Source organism: Camelus bactrianus, chromosome 5, assembly GCF_048773025.1.
Source record: "Camelus bactrianus isolate YW-2024 breed Bactrian camel chromosome 5, ASM4877302v1, whole genome shotgun sequence".
Lineage (NCBI taxonomy): Eukaryota > Metazoa > Chordata > Mammalia > Artiodactyla > Camelidae > Camelus > Camelus bactrianus.
The window spans coordinates 28,807,248-28,826,582 of NC_133543.1; the positions used below are offsets into that span (position 1 = coordinate 28,807,248).

A 19,335-nucleotide genomic window follows, 5' to 3' on the forward strand; every position below is an offset into this window, starting at 1 on the left:
TTCCTTTTCTCACTCCTTGAGCCTCAAAGTATTTTCAAAACCAAATTGTAAAATGTTAATAACACCATAATTGAATATCTTTCAGTTAGTAGTTTACTTTTTAGTAAATTAGTTTCCCTTCTCACTATATATGTCCATCTACCCAAAGTCACCACCAGTACCATGACTGAAAGACACTTCATTTATATGCATTTAATTTTGTATTAAGTTTTCAAAGCATTAGTCACCTACATATCTGTCATTATCTTAAAATAATGGGGAGGGGATGGAATCAATAGTTTCTAATAGACATTTTTAGCTAGAGCTTTTGTTATTCAAACACAAAGGCTCAAACGAAAATAGGCAAATATGTGATGCTGGAATATATTTCAAATATTCACCTATCTAGCCAAAACTTGTTTAAATTGTATTTTACAGTGAAATTTTAGCACAAAATGATATGTTCACAATAACCTGGCACTTTGTATACATGCTAAAAATAGTTACACGGAGAAAATACTGATTGCCACAGTAAAACTTTCAATTACATCATCTTAGAATGTTGCAGAACATTTCATTATTGATTCTTCTGAGGAGATATGACTGCTGAATGCAAAGTGTAATTTTGATTTGTCAACATTACTTCTGCTGTAATTAAAACCCTACAGTGATCTTTACATAATTTTTCATTCAAATTGCATTTTGATGAGTTTCTTTATCTCTGTAATTGGAATGCCAACACCTAAGTAAGTGACTCATCCAACTACACTTGTCATACATATTTCAATGTTCCCACCCTTAAAAAAGGACCTCTAAAAGCTTTCTGTCGGTATTTTTAGTTAGAAGGCTGTATTTGTTTAAACATCAAATGAGAAGGACGTAGGCAAAACTATGAAGTGGTGTGACTTTAGTGACTTTTACCTCCCTTATTATTTATTTTTAAATTTATTTTCATTGGGGTATAGTTGATTTACAATTTTATATTATTTTCAGGTGTACACAAAGTGATTCAATTATTTTTATAGATTATACACCATTTATAAAATATCGGTTATATTTCCTGGGCTGTACAATACATCCTTGTAGCTTATTTATTTTATACATCCCCTACCCCTATAATTGCCCCTCCCCACTTCTATTTTGCAGTCTTTTAAAACTCAGTGGCTTCATCCTTTTCCATACAGGCATACATTTGCAGGGCTTCACCTGACAGGACTAAATTATCAATAACCCTCCCTTACATCTCACCTCTTTCCTTTCTCCAGGGGTTTTGATCTAAGCTTACCGCCAGAGAAGAAAGCAGTCTGCTAAGCTAAACCATACTGATGCACAGGCTTTATTTGGGATCTCTCTGTGAAACTTGCACTTTACAAGATATTTGAAGATGAAAACATCAGTAACAAAAGTGACATTAGGTCACTATAGATTGATAAAAATTCATTTATCTCTTTCATTCTGGGAAAAATTTAATCTTTAAAAAGCCACCTACATCTGAAATATTTTGAGTGTTCCTTTGAATTGTTCGTGATTTCTGTTACATCCATGTCATCTTCATCTATACCCCATTCTTCTTTATTATGTCCTCATTTGCTCATTTCAATTCCCTCATCCTCAGCTATTTTTTCTCTAGGATTTTTCCCCATCCCTAATTCTAGTGTTACCTCCCTCATATCCAATTGCTTCATCCATTTGTTTTATATTTAGAGTTCTATAATCCACTGAGAGTTGTAAAAAATAGAAAAATAAAATATCTGTAGAATTTAATATTTATTCATATCCAACTTATTTTCTAAATGTTACTCTAATTTGAAAGCTGTTTTTTCATGCTACTTTTTGTTGCTGTTGTTGATTAGATAACAATAAACTTAATCATGTATGTTGTCTAATTGATAAGTGTTAAATTCTTACCTCACTGTCTTTAAAGAATTATACTTTCACTTACTATTTAAAAAAAAACAAAACAAAAACCTACCAGACAACAAGAGCCTTATTTTTAAAAGCAAATATTCTGTGTCAATTCAATTAGGATTATTCAATTCATTTAATATGTATGTATTAACTTATAAAAATATTGTCCATTTACTATTAAAAACTATTTAGAAAAGCACAGAGAAAACATTGACAGTGTCAAAGTGATTTTTATGCATGATTGTAGAAGTTCTGAATAAAAGCATCTAATTCTTATTTACCAGTGTTGTCACAAAGGAAATAATAATGTAATCTTAAATTAAGAATGTATTTGATCAAAGTATATAAAATAAATATACGTATTTTTTTCTAAATGGTATTTTATGCCCTTGTAAAACACTGAATCATCTGCTCTGCTGCACCAACCTTTGTGTCTGTGAGATCCATCCATGTTGCTAAATTCAATGTGATTTTCATCAGCCCAGTAGAGTCTATGGTTGACATAATCTATTGTTAGTGCCATAGGTCTAGAAATCTTGGTTTCTATGACAACACTCTGATTGGTTCCATCCATTCCAACACGGCCAATATGAGGATATTCACAGCAGTCAATCCAGTACAAATACCTAGAAAGGAAAATCAACAGCCATGTTGTTTACAGACCCTCAGGGAGTAAAACGTCATACGATATCTCCCTTATTTGCACAGCTAGTGGCAAATTAATTCTTGTATCTCTCTGAATTATAGCTTGTAAGAAGCATATTTTAGTGCAAGCTTTTCTTATGATTTTTTTATTAAACACATAGCTCAATTTAAAATATCCATATAATTTTTAACATGTTTCCTTTAGTATACAACTCATAGATATATAATACTTCTGCATGTGCTAACAAACACTTGATACTTTATATTTGCTTGAATTTGCATTGTTCATCGTGGTAGCCACTAGTCAATTGTGACTCTCTAAACTTTAATTAATTAAAATCATATAAAATTAAGTGAACTGGATTGTTCCTCACTCACATCAGCCAAATTTCAAACGCTCAATACCCACTAGTCTGGTGGCTGTCATATCAAACAGTGTAGGTATAGAGCACTCCCATCATCACAGAAAGTTCTTTTGGACAGCACTGATTGAAACTGTATTATTGGAAGTTCTAGAGCAGGATATTTCAGGCAGGGAGAAAACCAGTAAAATGAAGAAAATTACATTGGTACTAAAATTAATTGTATTAAACATAGGTTTTGCACCCCATAAAATATAAATAATGGGTAACCAACAGATTACTTAGACGTTTCTGTTTAATGAAGCCACTTTTTTCTCATACCAGGAAAAGTCACTTTATTTTTTGGAGTATATTTTCTTATGTATATAATCCAAGACTTGAGGATCTTTAATGTCCTTTTCACACTCCAACTCTAAAACTGAAATTTATTAACTTAATTAGCATTCCCAGACCACATCTTTTTTTCTTTTCTTTTTTTCAGTAAGCATAGAATCCTTGACAATTCTTCTGATTTGTAAGATGTGAGATTGAAATAATGTGGCATGAAAATTATTCTATCTGGTTTAAAACTGGTATAGTTCAAGTTTAAAATGTTCTTAAAGAAAAATTTTCTCATAAATTCTGACAGAGGTAATTATGTTCAGATATTTTATACACACACTAGAAATGAAAAGTTTTCAGGAAAAACCTTTTATCAAAATAAAAGGCTAACATGGAAAATCACTGTAAGACATGTGCATTTTTGTGTTGACAATAATTTTAGGGGGTATGCATAAAACAGGGGATAGATAAAGATAATAAGTTATTTGCTAGCCAAAATATCATTAGGAGTTCTAATTAAGTGTGGTGTTTAAGATGAGAAGTAAATGGTCTGACCTCCATGTAAACAGCAAATCTAAATTTTTATTTGTATTCTGAACTTTTTATTCGGCTAATCTTATCACCATCTTGAACCAAGACACCAAGAAGAGGAACAGCTTATTCCATGGAGTCCCACATCTGTTACGTCCCTCTCAGTAAGTTTAGTAAGAGTCTGAGGCCCGAAATCCTCTCCCTGCCATTCAAACTCTTCATTATTGGACACAAATAAACTCCAGATTCCTTCCCACTATTGAATTGTGTGAACTGAGCTCTAGAGTATTTCTAGAGCCGACATTTTCACGTGGATGCTTTTATCATATCATTTGCCTTGTTCCTGCCTCTTCAATTATATAGATGTTTTCATTCAGACATAACTCATGCTGTCTTCTCTGTTCCTTAAAAATTCTTCCCTGATGTGTGTTAGTTCACATTTTTCAAGTTAGGTTACAAGATTAAATATATTTGAGAAACGGCTCATTAAGCAAGGTAAGCGTCATCTATTTTACTGTAGGACTTCTCAGAACTTTTAATAAGGTACATGACATAAATAATTCTCTAAGAGGAAGCCGCAATATCCCCATTTTTTTTTTTATCAATAGCTTTGAGTAACACCATGTATTTTCATAGAGCAGCTCACAGGAAACACACTTTAGGAAACGGTGCTTTAGCCTTCTCCAGGCTACAGAATTTCTTCACCACCTGTGTAATTGAACAACACACACATCATGCACATAGGAACCCACAAAGCAGAAGTGATGTAGGTTCTCAGGACTCATAACTGGAGAACCTAACTCAGTAAGTCAGATGGTGGAACATCCCTGATGAGTCCCAAAGTCATTCTTAAGTGGACTGAGAACCGTATCTTGAAGCAATAATTCACTGAGACCAAATATGTATCAGGTATTGCTTAGTACTGGGAACACAGAGGTAAAATAACGGGATTTTTGCCTTCAAAGATCTCTTTGTGAATACAAGAGATGTGAATGTAAGACAAATGAAAAAAAATTAAAGCGTATCATGGTGAAACTATCGTGCAACAGAGGTACAAAAGAAGGAATGGCAATTTCACCTAGATGAAGAAAGGCACGTAAAGTTTAGTTCTCACTAGCAGTGCATCACTACCTTATAGATTCCTTGACAACAATGATCATTTATCTCTTTCAGAATTTAGAACAAAGGATAACTCACAGGTTTTAACGCTGCAACAGGTCTTGACGATCATGCAGCTTCAGGCCTTCGTTTTACTGATAAACTGAAACCATAAAACACTATGCGCTTTGTCCTCATAGTATACAGTTGGAAAAGGGCTCAGATCTCTAGATTTATAGACTAGCTTTATTTTTCAATAAGTATCTTTTATATTTAAGATAAAATTCATATTCCATTAATGACACTGACTTTTATTTTTCCCTAAGCAGCACTATGTAGTCTTAAAAGCAAACAAGGCCTAGAAACAGATGACTTGAGTTCAATTCCAGGCCCACCCAAGTGGGCCTCCCTGAGTCTGAATTTACTCATATGTTCAAAATGGGTAATAAGTTTCTCCTCACTGGGTCACTGTGAAGACTGAACGAGAAAACACAGGGAACAATCTTGGAACATCAATAAACTTGTAGCAAGTATTCAGCAAATATTAGCTATTATCTTACATGCACTAGCTACACAATACATGCATTTATGTTGGTTTACCAATACCCAACTAATAAGCTACCTGCTGCATCTGGACTGTATGTGTGTTATTACACGATTTGCTTAGATTTTCTGTGTGTTGTTACTTGATCTATTTAAGCATTCGTCATTAGTAATCATTACAAGAATATAATGAAAATATTCTACCATATTGAAGGAAAGTATATTTAACTGTACTGAGTACAAATGAGCCTTCATAAGCACATTGTGTATTGTGTGTGAATTCATTGTGTATCTCTCCTTATGGGCAGCTAAATTCTGATGGCTAAATTTCATTTCCGTTTCCATATGTAACCCTCATTACTGCGCATTTAAGTTTCTCAATAAGTCTGTACTAGACATTCTGGTCATTTTAACTTCTAAAATGCAACCTCCTAAATATTACCCAAATACAAAACTTGTTGCAAATAATTAAAGCTGAGAAATTAAAAGTTCAGTGAAAATGTCAAAAGGAGGGTTCTAAATTTCACCCATATAATATGTAATGTTTACCTACGATCACATAACAAAAAAATCTCAGTTCCAAAGAATATCTGTTCTGTAAGTTATAACCAAGGGTAAACATATAAAAGAATGCCTTCTTGTAACCATAACAACAAGCTTCTGTGTTCCTGGGGCTCTCTTTTATAGCTGAATATGATACATTATATTTCTTTAAAATAAATTAAAATAGAAGCCTGCTCTCAATTTTCACTTTTTTTCCCCTGAATTCAGGGAATATATTTAGAGAAGTTTCTTCCAGCTGGAATTATCTCTGATTCTGAATTATGAAGTTAATTTTTCATGCTCAATTCTCTGTGTTTTTTTGCCCAAATATGGGAATATAGGTTTCAAAAAGGGTAGAATAAAGGTGAATTTGTTATATGTGACTTTAGCTTAATGAAATAGTTCTGTTTTTCCCCACAGAAATCAAAAACTGAGTTTTCATTCCTGGTACGCCTTTCATTCCCTTATATAAAGGTTCCCTTATGACTGTTCTCTTTGAAACATGCAGGTTATTTACATACCAATCATTGGTTTGTGCATAGATGCAGGTGCAATGTCCCTGTAGCTGTAACTCTATGTTCTGGTACACCCAGTAGCCCATTTATTATGTACTTCAAAAGTGACCTTAATAGTGTCTGTGTTAGGCACAATTAAGCCATGACCTTTGCTCTAAAGGAACTCACTTTCTAGATGGACAAAGAATCATTTACACTAATAATGGTCACATAATGTTATGTGTTCAATATATGATAGCTACTGAGGCACAACTGGGGAATGTTTCAAAAATGAAATGATATTTTTTGCTTTTGTTGGAAAAATGAAAAGTTATTCCAACTGGAGAAAAAGCAGAAGGGCATCCTAGAAAGAAAGAAAGAACAGCATAAGCCAAGAGACAGAAGCATAAAATGTGTCTTTTTCAGACTATACTTCAAAGTCAAAATAGCACCTGGCATTATTTTCTTATGATATTGCTAATAGACTAGCAGAAAAAGAAAATAAATAAAAATGTGCTTTAAAATGAAGGCTGCTTGTAATGCTTAGGCAATTTTATTTCCCCCCAAATCATATTCTCTATAAGTATTTTAAATTTTGTAAAAAGGCAAACTGTTAAAATGGAAAAAAAAAGTATTTTTTTTTTCTCATGCCTTGTTTGGATTGCTTTTGAAAAACATGCTCATGATCCAAGATAATTTTGTCACTGGAAACTTTGATGTAATAGGGAAAATAGGGGACCAAAGTTTGAAAACTGGATTAAATCCCTAGTTTAATATCTTATTACTTAAATGATCCTGAGAAAGTCACTTAGCCATCTTAAGGCTAAATGTTCTTATCTGGACTAATAGTACAATAATAAAAATAATGATATGTTTTTCAGGGACTCTGAGTAAACAGTACAAGTGTCTAAAGTGATAAAGCTCAGAGACAGTTTTCTATTCATAAAATGTCACAGAAGTGGTAGTTATTGTCATTATCGCTGCTCTTAATATATGGAACTCCCAATCCCAATAGGGGTTCAAACTGATTATTTCCCTTTCTTACATCTGCCCCTTTTCCTCTGTTCCTCATATTCTGGGGAAAGCATTTTTCTATTTACCTGTTTGCCCAAGCCAGAAGCCCTGAAAGGTTAGTTTTTGTGTGTGTGTGGTGGTTGTGTTGTATTGTGTTTTGATTTATTCCTAGCTCTTTTTCACTCTGTAAAGTGAACCGGTACCAAAGTCCCACAATTACATATACTTGATTTGCTCCCTTCATATGAGATTCCTTGGTTGGAATTCCTGGGATGTGCCATGTTCTACTATGTGTACTTGCTTCCCCAGAGAGCTGGTTCTTTTTGCCTGAAATACTTTCTGCTCTGAAGTGCACCACATCACCTGGCTAATTCTTACTTCACCAGTCTTGTCCAGGAAGATTTCACTGACCCCATTTGATACAGAAACATTTTCTGTTTTCTTCACTTTATGAGCTATCGCATTGTATTATAATTATTTGCCCATCTGCCTACCCACTGGACAGTGAAATACTTGGAGACAGGGATTGTGCCTTTTATTTTTATATTCCTGCCTAGAACGGTCCCAGATATACACTAAAGGCTAAAGAAATATGAGTTGAATAAATGAATGTGCAGACAAATTTATTTTCTGTTAACCAGTCATATCACACATTCACTTTAACATCTATCATAATGGGTTGTTATGCTAAAGTGACATCTTAATCATCGGAAAAGATAAAATTATGCTCAGCACATTTTTAATATTAATTATATTCTGTATTTTACTTTAAAATCTATCTATATCTATACCTCATCTGCATAAATGACAACTTTTATAAATGTAAATGATATTAACTACCCAAAACTTATGATAAGTTAGCACACTGATTTCCCAACCAGTAACAGAATGATAGGAATAACTGGATTTCAGCTGAACTTAAATGTGATAACCAGGAAGACGATCTGTCTACTTGTATCTTCTTTACCATTCTTGCTAACCAGCATATCCAAATTGGTATTATGACAATTGGCATACTATTATTAAAATAAAGGACCCCCAAGCTATTCTAAATGTATAGTTGCTTATTATTTAGACAATCCAGTGATCTTATATTCCCTTGAACAAATCCTTGCTCTACTCCTCACTAAATGTCAGGACAGAAAACACACCTCTCAAGGAAACAGGGGTCAGCAGTATTGACATATACAAAACATATGCCAATCACAATGGCAAGCTGACATAGAAAGGTTCAACTGCATTCTTATTAGATAAACTTACACTTTAGACTGCCATTTTCAAAGCAAGAGCGCACTATATTTTGGACAGTTATGGCATCTTCACCCTGAAGCTCATGTCATAAAAGCTAAAATCCATGTTGCCCTATTGTCTCACTCTGGGGAACTTAGGAAGACAGCATGAACAAAATAGTGTCATTAAGTTTTATCTGTTAGAATCTGTTTATCTGTTATGTGGCTTTAATTGGTTAATAAAAAAAAGATCTAATTTTTATGTTTCTTTGGTTATAAAATGGATACCTATATCATAATATAAGTATTATTTTAAAATGATATCAAGGGAGTCTTTCATAATATCTACAATAATTTAGTACTTCACTGTTTTAATTGACACTTTTGAAGGATGGGTTTATGTTGATGATAACTTAAAACTGCTTTCAGTTTATGGGGTAATAAATGTAACCTGGGAGAAGTAAAACTTAAAGCTAGATTCAGCTGTATTCACTAGGCTAGGATACAGTTTTTGCTTTAAAAGCAGGAACTTCCTCACTATCGTTACTAAAGTACTGTTTCTTTCATCTGGGAAATGAAGCATCTTGGATATTATGGAATGAGAAGCTAAGCTAGCCATACTGATTTTGAAGAAAAGAACAATGAACACACTAAAATAAATGTCTTCTGATAAAATACCAAAGGAATCAAATATTCACATTCTTATAAATGAATGGTTGATGATGATAGCCAAATTTAGAATACCTGGCCATTATTTCTTGAAATAGCTATAGAAATAGACTCTCTTGTGACTCTGTTTCAGTTACAACAGAATTGATACTCTTCTATTGCTATGGTAAAGAAAATAGTCTAAAAGGTAACAAAATGGTTACATAATGATAGCGCTAAAAGTTAAAACTTACACCATTACCTGGAAACAAAATAGTATGCACAAGTCTGTTCCTATTAGGTACTGCTTTTTTCCAAAATAATGTTTAAAATTAAGCTACAAAGTGTACAATTATGACATGATCACTTAGCCAATTTTAAACATAAGAGACGAAAAAAGAAAGATGCAATATATTAATAATAAGCAAAATCTAATTGTTGCATATGATACGATAAAAGCGCTGATTTGGTGAAATGTTTTATGGGAAATTAATCTGGACAGCAGAAAATTCAGAGCACTAGAGTTAGAGTAACACTTGCTGCTGGGAATGCGTCCTATTTTAAAAAGCACATTTTCTCTATATTTGTTATTTTAACAAGCTTGTTCAGTAGGTTGAACTTTCACAGAGATCATTTTGGAGCATGTAATCACTCAAATTATAGTATTAAAAAAAAAAAAAAGAAAAGGAAAGACATGTCTTCTCTGCCAACCAACACAACATAATTGAAAGTGAATGATCATGGTCATAATCTGTGGAAATACAGCAAACATATACCAGATAGCTTTGACACCTAAATGTGCGTTCCCTCTTCTGAAATCCCCAGCCAGATGTCTTATCCTTATGATAACCTGTTCTTAATTTTCACAGTGAAATGCAAATGGAACACAACTCCCACCATGCTTTCCCTCTGAACGCATGGATAATGCACTCTTTTAGTTATTATTCATTGATACTACTTATGTCTCCTGCTTTAAAGTGGTTCAGGAATTACATCATCCCCATTTGTGACTACCACAAATATTGCAAAACATGATCCAAGAGTTTGTTCCTCGCCTGCCTTTCCTCCAAGATTTAAAAGTATTAAAATCAAATAAATCTGTATGTTTTATTCATTTCTATAATATACTGATTGGTTACTTAGAAAAAGAGTTGTGTTTAAAACTTAAAAAAAAATACTTGTTCTAAAATCCTATCATTTTAATTTTTTCTTTCACTGTGATAGTCACATTTCTATTTTTGATTTCTCAATAAAAAATTCCACACGTTTACACTTTCCACTGGTTCCCATGTTAAAACCTACAGAACAGGGTTTAGCATATTGAACACCATCCAGTCTTAATCTTTAATTTAAGATTTTCAATGTTTGTTACAAACCCGGCAGGAGGATCTAAAGACAGGTCCCTGGGAAACTTCAGCCGTTTGCTAACGAGTATAGTAGGGTATAAGCCATTGAGTTTGGAAACTTCAATGATCCTTTTTTCTGTGTCAGACCAATAGAGATTTTTTCCAATCCAATCAACAGCAAGTGCATTGGGGACAGCTGTATTATGCACTACCTAACAAAATAAGAATTTTAAAAGTTAACAGTGTAAATACCTAGAATAAGAACTAAGCAATTGCTTCTTGATTTTCATAGAAATATCAAATTCTATTTAAACATTAGAAATGGAATTTAGTTAAACACAAAACATAGACAATTTACTAATTAAATGATTTACTTATTTCTGAGAAATTATGTAATATGTAATCAGACCCCTAGAAATTACATATGAAATTAAGAAAGAAACACCAAAATAAAAAGCTTTTAGATGGCTGCACCGTTGTTAACCACATTTTCATTATCGTTTACTTTTATTCTTAAAATTTTGGGCAAAAGTTCTATCACAAAGACACAAAGACACACACACACACACACACACACATACACACAAAGACTTATTGATATTATGTGTCAATTAACAGGTTCTGGGGGATATACCAAAAACATTCACCACTCCCCCAGCAGTTCTTGCCCTTGTTCAACTGACTACTACAAGGACAGAAAAAAAACACAACATATGTTGTGTATTTAATCTAATCAAACGGAAGTAAAAATAAACGCATACAACTGCTGTAATCAACTGTAACCTATGTCAATATCAAACATAATAGGGGTATAAGTTTTGTATGTACAAATATGCTGCATATAAAATAACCAAAGATTCTTGATTTACATAATTGTTATTTCTGAATTCTCAGTCCTTTGAAGACTATGTGAAAGAAGCAATTGAACCTTGGAGCTACCCATGTAGAAGCCAATGGTTATACAGCTTGAGACAAGAAAACACTAACAAAATTTTATTGTTTTCTTTTCTCCAATGCCGTCAATATAGTAAAGATATTTTAAAATGTGACAACGTAAATATTTTCAGCCACTAACGATATCAATCTACCCTACTGAATCGCAAGGTATCTTGACTTCTTTCTCCCAAATTCCAAATTTGAAAAATTGGCATGACTGACAGTTTAAGTGAAAATCAGTGAATTGGCAATCCCAAGGGAAGAAAGATGCATTTTTTGACCCTGATAAAGTAGCAAAGGGATAGTAGTGGCAAGGCAGTAGAGAGTTAATATTCTTTAAAAATATTAAAGTATTTTCAAAAAATATAAAGGTAACCAAAATATTTTAATGCCTTGTAGAAAATACATGATCAAGTTTGAGTAATATAATTTTTACAGTTTTTGTATAAATGGTCAAAAATTAAATTATAAAAGAAAAATTTATATGTGTTTCTTTTTTCTATATCATATACTAATATTTCATCATATAAACCATAACTAAATATAGATATTCTGAATCACTTGCACCCAACCTACTAGCTGTGTTGGCATTGTATATATATGCATTTCAAGATTTCATTAATATTTTCAAAATTGGTTGCTTCCACCAAAGCTTCCTATATGATATTATAGATGGCTATAAAAAAGTTAAAAGTAATTGATGGCTGTATCTACTTGAACTTGAGCTTCTTTATAATACATTTTACTACACATACACAGTGCAAATAATTTTATTTTAAAACTCAAGTTAACATAGAAATGGTGCCAAGTGACACATTCTAGTCTCATAACTAGAATTTGACATGCATTTAATTATGATGCTGTCTGCTCAGAATATTCATGATTTTCCACAAGTGCATTCAGTTATTCCCATCTATAGCAGGTTAATTTTAATAGTGCTATACCTTCAATCTACAATCTAAAAATCAACTTTTTCAATTACAATTCTCATACTCAACATTGTCTTTTATATAAATCAAGACAATTGAATCCCAGACACTAATCATTCAAACTGAAAGCATACACCACATTTTTTAGGGTTGTGAATAAGGTTTCACATTTTACTTACTCAGCTTGATTTTTGTCTTATTGCATGTAATAGTGCTATAATGGATAAGGATAAACTTACACTATGCAAACCTGAAAATCAGACCAACCTAATACATTCTATGAGTTGTATCATTACCATCAAATGGTAACGTTTGCTCTTAAATTCAATCACACCAATAAAATATTCAATAATTCCACCACTGTAATGTGTAATTACCTTAACATCACTTCCATTTAAAAACATTCTATTTATACGACTGCCATTGGGTCGGCTAGAATCAATCCAATAGATAAATTCTTCTCTGTAATCAAAGTCTATACCAATAACATTGTTTAATCCCTAAAAATAAAAAAAAAGAATATGCTTGAATAATAGTTAATAGAAATCGTTTTAAAATGTTTTGGGAATTCACAGGAATCAGTATCTCCCTCTGAATCTAAATAGTTACTGTTTTACAACAAGTAGCATTTGTGACCAGTTATTTTTGTGGGAGAGGGTGACCTACAAGCATCCTTCTACTCCGCCATCTTGGCCCCTTCCTGTGACCAGTTATTTTCAAAAGCATCACAAATTTACATTTTCTCTACACCACACCCTAAAGATGTTACATAATTTATTTGAAGGTATTTTCTAAATAGGAAAAATTTTGGAATGTTTATAGATAACACTATAAGTAAACAGCCAGTAATGTGGAAAAAATTGCTTTTAGAAAGATGAAGGAAAAGACTCTCACTTTAGGTTAATATTAAATATAAATCTGATGCCATTACGAGCATACATCTAAATTGGAAAGGTAGAAGATCCCCAGTAACTTAAGATGAGCCCTGGTTACACGTCTAATAAAAGTCAGAAAAGAAGGTTTAAAATTTTTACTTTTTCCAAAAGCTTTTGTCTTAACAACACAAATGAGCCTTTTTTTTCATGCTTCAGTCCCTTTGGCAATACAGTGCTATATTAGAATTTAAAAGCTATAACCTTAGGGGAGTATCTGACCAAAGAGGACCTGGGTAGTCAACATCTTTTTATTCCACGTGGTGGAAATGTGAGGAAATATCTCCCTTCAGACTCATGGTGAATTGCATTTTTTAGCAGGTAGCAGAACTGAACATGAACTCAGCTGACAGGTTTCTGGATGCTACAGCTCTTTGGTTTGTCCATTCCACAGGTTAAGCGATTTGGTTTGAGGACTGTACGTCAGGATCTGGGAATCTGCTGAGCTGCTGAGTTGTTCAAATGATGGCTTAGGGGCTGGTTTAATTCTGACCTGCTGTTAGGGCTCACAGATGTACTACCCCAATGGACTAACAAAACTTGGACCAAGATTTCAATTGTGTTAACTCATTTTAAGAGTTGAATAGTTTATTGACACACAACCTCTCATGTGTTAAAAGATAATTGACACCACAGGCACTTGGCAAAGCCCCAGAGACTGTGTCATGTCTTTACATCTGATGTAAGCTTGTCTACACCAATATTCACCCTAAGATTGTAGCGAAGACTCACATTGTTTTAGGGGTCACAAGCAGTTATCATCCAATAGGTAAGAGACTAGCATCTTCAAGGAGGTAGGGGCTTTTCTTTTCTTTTTCTTTCTTTCTTTCTTTTTTGTTTTTTTTGTTTGTTTGTTTGTTTGTTTTGTTTGTTTGTTTCTGATTTGCTTTGGTTTGGTTTGGGAATTCCCAAGTCTGTATTCAGTTTCCACAGCCATTCTCAAAATTCAGAATCTGATGATAACACTGCATCAGATTTATACACTTCTTCATGATTCAGGCCAAGGCTAAATTATTGCTGTTCGGATTTTATTTCTTTCCAATGATCTCCAAGACGAAGGATGCCCTATGTATACAGCAGCGACTGAGAGAAGGTTCTGGTAAATACTGAGTCTTTTCTTCTCTTGCTCGGGCTAAATTCTAGTGCTGATGATGTTAAAATCATAGGCTCAAATCTTACACTTTTATTTAGTTTAAAAGAAGCAATCTCTTTTTCTTCACCTCCAGATTACAGAGGTAACCTGAAATAGCCTAACTCCACTATGCCCAGATGAATAAATGCAAGTATACTTCTTACTGATGGCATTATTAGTCAAGAATAATGACTATAAATGCTAAAAAAAGCAACTAATATTTAGTCTCAGATTCAAAGGATTCATTAAATATTCATTGACATGCTAAAGATGAAAATTCTCCTTAAGTAAATAATGTAAGCATTCATATCTAAGAAGCTGTCTATGCAAAATTAATCAAGGTTCTAAAATATGAATTAAATATATTCCAAGTCCTGTAGAGGGTTTAATAAATTCATTTCCATAGTAGTCTACAATATTCTTACTGTTCAAATGCTTTTTTCATCACAAGGGTAAGGTAAGTGGGTTAGGGTCCTGTGATGGCCTGGCCATTCAGATGGGTAAATTGGAGCTCCACAGGGAAAAAAGGCAGAGAGAAACTTGTCTCCGACTTTAGCAAAGATTTACCCAGAATCCCCAGTCATGGCAGAATTATCCTATTCCTTTCTTTACAATACTCAATTTAGATAATGGAAATCCAATTCCAAATTTAGCAAGTCAACTATAATAAATTAAAGCTGTAAATGCAGAGAAATTGAAGCTCTGAATTCTGACATATCTATCTAGCCACACTGGTCATTTTTCTACAGATTTACCCTTAATCCCAACAGAAAACAGCACAGAGCTCTCTCTGCAGAATCATATGCAATGAACATTAAAACAGCCAAGGGCATGGTCAAAATAATGTCTAAAAACTAGAGTCATCCCAGTGGTTTCAGAGCTGAAAATTGGTTTCATCAAAATCCTATTTGCTTCTTTCATTTCTGTGGCTGAAGATTCGCACTCCTTGGTTCAAGATGATTAATTTAGGAAATTGTGTTTTGTTTCTCTATACAATTTTCCTGGAATAAAAGGCACTGCTAGAATTGAACTGGATAACATATTGGAAAGCTATTTGATTAATTTTCATTTCTAAAACCCATGTTATTAAAGTCCATTTTCTAAATGTGGTGTATGAATTTAAGTTATGGCTGGCCTAGCTATGCTTTAGAATACATAGAATAAAAAAAATTCTACCAGTTGTTATAATTTTATGCTATGAATCTTCATGAGATTATTACTAACTCCAATAAAGAGAATAAAATTTAAGATATTAGGGTAAATTCCTCTTCCTAATAAGCTACACACAAAAGTCCCAAATAATGAAGGCAAGGATGTTGTCTCTTTATTTTGGCTAAGAGAAAATGTAGAGAGAAAATGTAGAAAGGCAATGACTGCTGTTTTCTCCTTTGTTCTGCACATGTAGACAAAACCTGAGGATAAAAAAAAAAAATTGTTTCTACTACTAGAACTCCTTGAAAATTTCTATAATGCCACAATGAAATTGTGGTTAAAAATGTTTCCTGACAAAAATGATATATTTCAAGCTGTCTACAGGCAAGATTTTAAAGCTTGTCTTTAGTTTCTTGGGTCTTTATTTCCTTGCTCCGTGGTCACTGGTAGCAAACGCTCTTCAAAGACACAAGTGTTCAGGGTCCTCATGCGTGTCCTCATCTTCCTCACTCCCTTTTCACTTCCATAAAATGCACTAAGAAACTGTCGGAAATTCATCCCCACTTAGGTACTAGTGATTGGCAATAGTCTAAAATTATATCACCAGGCAAAAAGCGCTATTGGAAAGTGTGCATTAAAATGGTTTGGTTGTAGGAGAAGACTTATATAATGCATAAAGAAAGAAATTCATTTTGCTCCATTAAGAACAATCCCTGATGACATACTACGTGTGGAAGAAAAAAAGGGGGTGCTAGCAGCATAAACGCTCTGAGCCGCAGGGTTGGAAAATAAAGCACAGCGCTGCCTTTAAAGCTCTCTTATAGGTCTTTCATGAAGACAATAAATACCGTTGCTGTGTTCGTTTGTGGCCCAGTTGAGCTTACAGAGTACTCTAAAAAGAGAACTTTCTCCCTTTGAGATAGTGCAATCTAAAAGGAAGACTTGCTAGGAATAAAACAAAACTAAACTAAACCCAAAACTTAGTAAAGAGAAAATAAACATGTCCCTTTTCCAGAGACCATACAAGGAAATCAATAGCTTGTGCACCTAACTTTGAAGGTACAAAAAGGCTTAGAGAGGGTATGGAAACATATTCTTAAGAGAAAGAGATAATTTTTCAATATTTTGTAGGTTTGATATAAGCTTAAAATTACACTGCACACGAAAATAAATTAAGTTAAATAATGTAGAAAACCATTTGGGAAGCAAAAACGTTTCCATTTTAAAGCAGTTATATATACTTAAACTTTCTCCCTAAGGGCATCTCTCTTATATTACTTATCTTTTAAAGAGATGGGAATCAAATTCTGCTATTTTAAATAGGATTCTGTTTAGTTTTTATAAATGACATGAAAATATTTTACATTTTACCCAATCTCTTACACTGCATAATCAGAGAAAGAGGCAGTATGATACAATGAATATTGGTGGCACACTCCAAACCCAAGAGCAAGAGTCTAAACCTCACAGACATGCACAAATAAGACAAGCACACATGTGGAAAGCACATGGAAAGTTTGAGGGCTCCAGTGACTTGAGAGCATGGGCTTTACATCAAAGCGGCAGCTGCTACACGGCTTGGATTGTGCCCATTCAGGGATGTAAGCCCAGCACGGCTACACTGTCCTCTTTTTTCATGAGTAGCCAGAAATCTGGATTTTCATGTAAAATTTTCATTTTCAGTCTGTGACTTAGAGGGGAGCTGGAAAATCCAACTCTGTCAGGAAGAGTCAGTATCACAGTTGCTAATGAATATATGCACTTTAAGACTAAATCCTTAATCAAAATGAATGAAACTCTACCAACAGCAGCGAAGGAATCTGAGTGAGTGGAAAAAAATTACTTTCAGTTAAATACTATTTATGTTGCTGACAAATCACCCCACGAATGGTCTCTCTTGTCTAATGCTGACATAAACATAATACAAGAACAAGAAATATCCTTATTTTTGGCACACTTGTTCTAGACAGCACTATCACACAGTCATGTCACTATTACAGTTTGGGGCAAGGAGAAATTGCAGTAGAACAGATGTGAACTAAATCTTTCCAAAGAAGCTACTTCTCCTTAAAACTGAAGATATGCTAAAACTAACTGTAATTTCTTTAGTCCATGTAATAATCAGTCTAGTTTTAAGGATTTAATTTTATGCTATTTTCTCTACAGCCTGAGAGGAAAAAAAAAATTGAAGTGAGCAGTTCACATTTCTATCCTGTCATAAAACGGAAATTCCTTTTCATCTCAAATAGCATATATAAACATACTCTGACAATAGAACTTAACCATCAATCTGGATCAGCGGCCCAGATTCTCTTGAGGTGGATGGGCTGAGGGATGAATGGGGTAGGACTGAACATACATGCCTTGTAACCTCTAACCATGACTAGCAATTGCCGCCTTGCTAGTTCCAAATTTTAAAGTCCAAAGATCATCAATCCCATTTATTCCTTAGTTCTATGAACAGATACTTGAAGTTCTGGAAAAGGTATTTATTTTTAAATCCCAATGGGAGAAAAACAATTTGGGTGATGCATAAAATACCTTAAAGAGAATTGTATACTTTCCCTAATCCAGCTATTCTTAAAATAGCTTTTTGCTTGCATTAATTTGTTTGCATCTTTTACTTTCTTTGATATGATGTGATGTGACAAGTTGGAGACATCACCTGGACAATCAAATAAAACAAGGTTTACAATAATCTTCTATGCATACATGCATGTATTCATGAATACAGGCTTCAAATACTCTAATTATGGGGTACACATCTGGAGGGACCATATTAAACATTATGAAATCATCATAGGGATGTCATACCTGTTTCAAAAGTGTGTAGTTGGAGCCATCAGTGCTAATTTTCCTTATCTCATGATGATCAGCAAGAATTAGAAAAGGTTCTTCATCTAAATGCCAAGACAAAAAACAAATTAGACTTTTAATTTGTATGGTTTTCTACTCAGCTTAGTCTCCATTTCTACAGCAATACAAATTCAAATGCGGTGCCATCTAGTAGACTAATAGTTAAAAAATAATGAGCACTTCAGTTGATAATCATATGAAAGAAAAAATAATATGAAAAGATACCTGTGCAACATGAAAGTTAGATGATTTGAAAAATCTCTCTTTCCCTCAATTTTCTTGAATATTAAATTATTGAATTTATTTGGAATTAGTGGAAAATATCTGCTGTTAAAATCTTATTTTTAAATGAATTTCAGGAAAAGATAATTTACACCTATCTTGAAACCTACCATACAGCTAAACGGTCATATAATCAGAACATTCTTTCTTATAATCAAATAACCAGTTTATGTTCTCAGAATGACTTTGATGAAGACCAAGAATTTCATTGCCCACATATACTTTTTTCATCTGCCTGAGGGACAGTCTATTTCCTCCTTATAATTCGTCCAACAAGCTTTTCAGTATTTCATTTGTTCCAGAATCTAAGAAAGATAATAAAAATAATCTGACAATGTTTCATATGTATATGAAGATCATTTAAATCTTTAGATGGGTTTTCTCTTCAGAATTTACTTGGAAATAAATTGGATTCTTAAATAAAAGTTATTCAGAAAGTCTTGCACAGTATATTT

The 19,335-nt window shown here is 33.3% G+C and overlaps 1 protein-coding gene across 1 annotated transcript in view; it reads right to left on the reverse strand.

The window, feature by feature from the left end:
• Positions 1-19,335, reverse strand: part of LRP1B (LDL receptor related protein 1B) — a 1,597,029-nt gene that overhangs the window by 195,953 nt on the left and 1,381,741 nt on the right. Inside the window, exons 57-60 of the mRNA XM_074363587.1 lie at positions 18,557-18,642; positions 12,904-13,026; positions 10,692-10,873; positions 2,314-2,513 (exon numbers count right to left, since the gene is read on the reverse strand). Of these exons, the coding sequence (XP_074219688.1) occupies positions 2,314-2,513; positions 10,692-10,873; positions 12,904-13,026; positions 18,557-18,642 (591 nt within the window). The remainder of the gene's footprint in view (positions 1-2,313; positions 2,514-10,691; positions 10,874-12,903; positions 13,027-18,556; positions 18,643-19,335) is intronic.